The sequence below is a fragment of the Macrobrachium nipponense genome, chromosome 2 (genome assembly GCF_015104395.2).
Source record: "Macrobrachium nipponense isolate FS-2020 chromosome 2, ASM1510439v2, whole genome shotgun sequence".
NCBI lineage: Eukaryota > Metazoa > Arthropoda > Malacostraca > Decapoda > Palaemonidae > Macrobrachium > Macrobrachium nipponense.
This window is the reverse complement of record NC_087201.1, coordinates 41,383,589-41,390,630: the sequence shown is the minus strand read 5'-3', so window position 1 is coordinate 41,390,630 and position 7,042 is coordinate 41,383,589. Positions and strand designations below refer to the sequence as shown.

Below are 7,042 nucleotides of genomic sequence, written 5' to 3'. Positions count from 1 at the left end.
ACCTGTACCTCTTTACCTAAGCTTTATCATGTAGAGGAATAGGATTAAGCCATCATCATTGGCAGAAGCGATCAAGCTATCGTTATTAGAAGACTGTACAATCATATAGATCTTCAGCATGTAAAACTTCAGAAGAATATATATATTTTTATACTTCGTGTTTTCTACAAGAACCTCCTCACCGAATCATCATGATTTTAACACATCGTCGTAATAACCAAGAACATAATACCGACTTCGTAAGTGATCTACAAACCCCAAGACACTCCATTGAAGATGGAAGTGCAATACCAACCGACTTAGCGTAAGATTATCGCAAGTCTAACATTACCTCATAGGGCGCCTTATCATACAAGGCACAAGCCCTAATATATATGTATATATATATATATATATATATATATATATATATATATATATATCCATATATATATTATATATATATATATATACATATATATATATATATATATATATAGTCTATATATATAATATATAACTAAATTACATGTTGAAAAATGATACATCATTAATGTGTAGTATCTGCAGCAAGCTAAAATATGAAGTTTATATGCAATACCATCGTACGAAGAAGTTCTTTAAAATGATTAGTTTCGGAATATATTATTATGGAGAATCTCCTTTCCAGTCAATATCTCTAGCTATTTCATCTTGCTATGGGTAAGAAAATTAAGACTTTCGCATATTATTTTTCATGAAAGGCATACAAGCTTACCACGCTCAAAATGTTAATGTTTTCGGGATAGAGGAGGCACTGCATTTTGATCTTTATATACTAAGATATTTACTCATAACTGCTTCTGGAAGGGGAACTTATGTCACTGTAGCAACATTTGGAACTAACCTTTACGTTAGACGCTTCCACTTCATTTCCCTCCTCTTCATCGATAAACTTTTTCCTTTGCAAATTCCCCTTTTCCATCGACTCTATGGATCGTTTTTATTTCCCCTTTCCTCCTCCCGCAGCCTCCAAACTCTAGACCTTTGTTAAGGAGCCATCCGGCAGACAAAATAGCCATCTCAAAAGTTACAAATTGAGGTCATTTGGGATGGGGAGGGGAGGGGGAGGGGTGAAAGGAACGCCAAGCTGTAATGGGGTAGTCAATGTCGCAGTGCCAAAAAATATCCGCCCGGAGGCCATCAAAGATATGGGAGACGGCCTAATGGATTAAAGAAAAAAAAAACAACAACAAACGCACACACAGAAATCTCAAAATCAGGTATAAGGAAACAAAATAAATAAAATGAAATTGGCGCCATTTCAAAGTGCCTTCTCAAAATGGTATATACAAAACAAATGATGATAAACAGAAATGCATTAAACTTCTGCCTGCATACCAGGCACATGATATTTTATGTTTCTTACATTGATATAAAAAAGATTATTAAAGACGCCCTCTCAATTCTCTCTAAGAAACGACTTCCTCAATATATGTCGATATCCATTTCCAAAAAGTGGCGGGCGGCAATTTATGGTGGGGATACTAATTTATATTACAATATCTTGTTTATGAATATCTAATGAGCTAGTCATTAATTAAAAGCAGAAAAATATTAATTCTTTCCATAATTATTAGATAAGTATCTTTTTTCGAATTGTCTTTAACTTCCACATCTGTCTCCGCTTATCCAAAAATCATTTAAATGTACTATCGACAAGAAAAGTGAAGATATAGTTTTCTGAAATCTTCAGACACATGTTGCTTAAAAATACCGCACCTGGCAACTCTAGAAAATGGGCGGAGCTTCAAAGTTCTCGTGTTTGTGGCTTTCTAGATTTCCAGTAACTTTAAACCATGAAGATTCTGTAATAGTCCTATAATCATTTAAAGCTGAATGCAGTAACAACTGCTATATCATTCATTAAAGTTGGTTATGGTAACGTCAGTTTAGAGTAGAATATCGATCATCCTTCTTTAAAACCGACCACGAAACCTTTAACTAAGGGATGTTATGACACTAAAATCACGTAAAATTCGTGCGTAACTGGAAACAGACCTTAAATAATTAGAAATATTTTTGTTTTAAATTTGGGCAATAACTAGTAGAAATTGTAAGGAACAATACAGGAATGAATGCAATATTATGAGAGAGAGAGAGAGAGAGAGAGAGAGAGAGAGAGAGAGAGAGAGAGAGAGAGAGAGAGAGAATCTGCTTACGTGAAAGTATAGGCCTATTTATAGCTACTTAATTCATATATTTATGAGGGATTGGGTGATAATATATTTTTAAAGTACGTTATAAAAGTGGAGAGAGAGAGAGAGAGAGAGAGAGAGAGAGAGAGAGAGAGAGAGAGAGAGAGAGAGAGAGAGATAATATAGTATTTTTGGTGGACTTGTGATGGGAAATGGCAGAGGAAAGAGCGGTGAGTCGGTGCACATATTCCCGGGAAACTGAGTGATATGGTTGCCAAGATCGTGCTTCACCATACTAGATAAAATTTGGAGGGGACCTTAGTATTCAAGTTGATTCATATCATATTCGACAGTAGCTGTAACATTCAAAGAGTGTAAAAAGAAGTGGAAAAATTTCAGCCATAGGCTCCGGTTACTCTAGCTTTCTTCATATAGTCTCTACTTTTGAAAATCGATTTTCATCCATAAATCCCTCACGAAAACAGCTGCGTAACGTAAATATTTATTGCCACAAGTAACTCGATATCAGTTGTACAGGCACTGAAAGTTTTATATCGTACAAAAAAATGCTGATGTATTGGGAGATCTTTCAGTCTCGGGACTAAGTAATGCAGGCGTATTAGTTGCGTAGGCTAACTCTGAACTGCTTGTAATGGGCATTGGCGTCCACACATAGGGGCGAGGGTGGCCACTCCCCGATATATATATACCCTATATATATATATATATATATAGATATATATATGATATATATAATATGATATATTATATATAATATATATATATATATAATATACCATATATACATATATATATATATAGATATATATATAATATATATATCTATATATCTATATTCTATATATAAATGATATATATATATATATATAATAATATATATATATAATGTATATATATATATATATATATATATATATATATATATATATATATATATATACGTATATGTTTATCATATAACTACATTTATTACTTTCAGTTTCAGTAAATTAAGGTAACTTTATCATTTATTGCATAATATTTGTATACAGTATATAACTGCGTTGTTCTTTCAAACATTAGAGTATGTGGAGCTTTAAAAAAAAAAAGTCAGTGTAGCGTATTATTTCTCTTGAAAATATGCTGTGGGCGCCCGTGGTAATGGGAGTACAGCCAGAAAAATAAAATCTTCGAATTGACAGGCTACTTTAACCTAAATAAAGATTCCCATTTTAATGCCAGTAGCTTTGTAAACAACTACTACCATTCGACCCCATGTCAGAGTCAAAGTCATTAGAGTGTGAAAGCCGTTACATAGGCCAGTATCCAGGACTTGTGCTTTCCCGCCAAAGTTCTAGGGCTCCTCATATCATAGAAAAACGCTATTGCGGATTTAACTAGATTTGTTAAACCAACCTTTAGCCCTTCACAACATTGACTGCCATTGACGCCAGCTAACGTTAAATGCTTTGGAATGCAAAACATGATAATTCATAGACACTAAAATAATGACAATATCCGCTTATGATGATACAAAGTAATCCTGTTCAGTGACAAAAACGAGTAAATATTATCGTCGTGATACGGAGTATCACCATCATCATCCAGGTGCCATATCTCCAAAGACGTCGCCAATCATGGCTCGCCATTCCTCTCTATTTCCGGCTCTCTGCAGCAACTGAGCTGCAGACATTCTTCCTCCAGTCATTCTCACCAATCCATCCATATATTTTTGTCTAGGTCTTCCTCCCGGTCTCCTTCCATTGATTTTACCAGTGAGAGAGAGATGGCCTGTTATTGTCTTTTCACTATGAGACCCACAAACCGCATTTGTCTACCTCTCACTAGGGTCCAAAGCTCTCTTTCAACGCCTACTCTCTCGAATACTTCTTCATTGGTTTTCCTTCCTGTCCATGATATTTTCAACATCCTTCTCCAAAACCACATTTCTGCAGCCTGTAATCTCTCCTCGTCTGCCTTCCTCAAAGTCCAAGTTTCACAGCCATACAACGATACAGACCATACAAAACATTTCACAAACCTCCTCCTTAGATTCATAGATATGTTTTCGAGTTGGTGACTAATTTCTTGATCTTACCAAATGCATCTTTTGCCTTGGATTCTCTTCTTGATCTCTTTTTCGCATTTTCCATCAATTGTGACAGTACATCCTAAATAATTAAAGCTATCGTTTTTTAACTGTTTAAGCAACAATTCTTATATCTATTCTTGGGGGTATTTCATCCTTGGTGATAACCATAACTTCTGTTTTCTTAATATTTATTGACAGACCTCTTTCTCTGCTTGATTGGTGTAAAGCACTGATTAAAGCTTTAAGTTTATCGTGGGAGTCCGCAACAAGTGTTGTGTCATCAGCATATCTGATATTATTAATAGTGACTCCTCCAACCTTAATTCCTTCTATATCTCTGAGATCTCTCGTTATCATTTCACTATACAAACTGAAGAGATCAGATATTAACACAGCCCTGTCTTACACCTCTCTTGATGTATCGAGTCTCTGATTGTCATTTTCTACTTTCACTGGTGCCTCTTGATTCCAGTATGAATTCTTTATCAATCTAAGATTTTTCCCATCGATATTTATCTGTTCCAGTATCCTTGTAAGGTTTGCATGTCTAACCCCATCAAAGGCCTTTTCATAGTCAATGAAACAAACATATAGATCCTTTTTCACTTCTATTGCTCTCTTCATCAACATTCTCAAAATAAAAATTGCATTTCTTGTCCCTTTGTCTCTCATAAAACCACATTGTTCATTGCCAATTTCTGGAAGTATCTTATTTCTTATTCTGTCAAAACATCCTAAATGTTATTTTTTGTGATCTGACTCATGATACTGATAGTCCGGTGTTTATTGCACTTAAGTGTTCCTGGTATTTTTGGTATTGTGATAAATGCCGATTTATACATCTGGGTTGCAGGCTCTCCATCTTCATATATTCCTTCCGCTATTTCCATCAATATATCAATGATGTATTCTCCCAGAGCAACCAACATCTCTGCAGCTATTCCATCGTCAACTATTGCTTTATCGCTTTTCATTTGTTTTAAAGATGCCTCTATCTCTGATCTGATTATACTTGGTGCCTCTCCGTTGCCATTCAAATCTAGATGTTCTACTCTATCGTCATCAAACAATTCTCCAATATATTCCGTCCATCTTTCCAATATTTCCCTTACTCCATTACTATAGTTCCATCAGCTTTTTGATACCACTGCTGATGTTTCTCTTCTTTTTAAAAGTAATGTCTGTCACCTTATCATACTTTCTCCGTTCATCCCTTTTATCCAAACCTTCCACCTCCTCAAATCTCATCCATCCATTTCTCCTTTGCCTTTGTGCATTCCCTTTTGTTGCCTTCTTTCATCCATCACTATCAAGGGATCCTCTGTCATCCATTTTCTCCGAGCTCTCCACTCTGTTGTTGGTATTATTTCATTACCTTTTCTTTTTGCATTTTCCATATTTTGCCACTTTTGCTGAGGATATTGGAGCACTGGGCCTTCCTCCTTAAGCTGGTCATATCTATTTCTTACAATTATATTATATTGGTTCTTCAGTTCTTCTGTTTTCAATTATTTCAGTTGCCTCTTTGATTTAGGTGTACTCTTCCTCAGATTTTTCAACTTCACCATCACTGTTGCTACAACTGGTACATGGTCACTATTACAATCAGCTACCGGGTAGGTTTTCACTTGCTTGACAGAGTTCCTAAATCTTTTATTGCTGGTTAGGAAGTCTATTTGGTTTCTAACTCTGTCACCAGGGCTTTTCCATATCCAGAGATGCCTTGGGTGATGCTTAAACCAGGTGTTTGATATAATCTGTTCTCTCAACCTGTTATCACCTCTGTCTTCCAGATCTCTATGAACGAATCCATCTGAGAAATTCCAATTACTTCGGACATGTATAATGCTTTTAAGTATCCGAAAGCTTTTGTTTTGCAGTATTGACTTATATGATATAGTAATATGCATTGTGCTTTTATATTCTAAAGTAAATTTAGCGAGATTTTTTCTTTTCAGTAAAAATACAAATGGAAAATTCGATGAATGAAAGCTAATGAAAACTGTATCTTCAGTTTTCTTGCCGATAGTACAACTAATGAACAATACTGGAAATTCAATTTTTCAGTTATTCGGGTTTTCAGCTTGTCAATATAAAAAATTTTACAAACTTATTTTAGTCTATCTAGTTTATGTGTTCTCTGTCAAATCAATTATGAAATGAGCCGCTGGAAAGGAATCAATAAAAACAGCGACCCTAACTGAGGATTTAGCTGAAAAGAGAAACACGTTTAAGTGCGTTCCCTCCACATTTCCTCACCAGATTTATATACGCAACTTTCAAATATACCTTTTCCCTTTACCTTTTTAGCTGCATACCTTGCGCATCTAGTTGAAAACTATTTCTTTTAGTAGATCATTTCCCTAACTAATATTACTTACACTCTGTTTTTTTCATCTGTCCATCCGCCTGTGGTGTTTTTGTATGGTAACACTGCGTCCCGGGCTTTAGATAGTTACGCTATGTGTAAGTTTTAGGTAAATAAAAGGATATCTGAGTGTACATTTGCAACTGAAAAGTGTTTTCATAATTTACTGTATGCGAATTACAGCGTTAATATTCGAAATAGGATATTACTATAATCGTTGAATGTAAGCTGAAGTTAACTGTCTAAAGCCTGGGACGCAGTGTTTCCATACAAAAACACCACAGGCGGATAGACAGATGGAAAAAAAACAGAGTATAGCTACTATTTTCTTGCTTTTACAAAATACATTTCGGTTTCTCATGAATTAACGAAGAGATATTTTAATATTGTTAAGAAAATTCGAGCATTTAAGAATTCGACATCAAT

At 34.9% G+C, this 7,042-nt stretch overlaps 1 protein-coding gene across 1 annotated transcript in view; it reads left to right on the top strand.

Annotated features, from left to right (window-relative positions):
- The window catches only part of LOC135221170 (histone H2A-like), a 19,106-nt gene extending 13,055 nt beyond the window's left edge, over nt 1-6,051 (top strand). Inside the window, exons 2-3 of the mRNA XM_064258994.1 lie at nt 5,766-5,864; nt 6,042-6,051. Coding sequence (XP_064115064.1) covers nt 5,766-5,864; nt 6,042-6,051 — 109 coding nt within the window. The remainder of the gene's footprint in view (nt 1-5,765; nt 5,865-6,041) is intronic.
- Nucleotides 6,052-7,042: the final 991 nt, after the last annotated feature.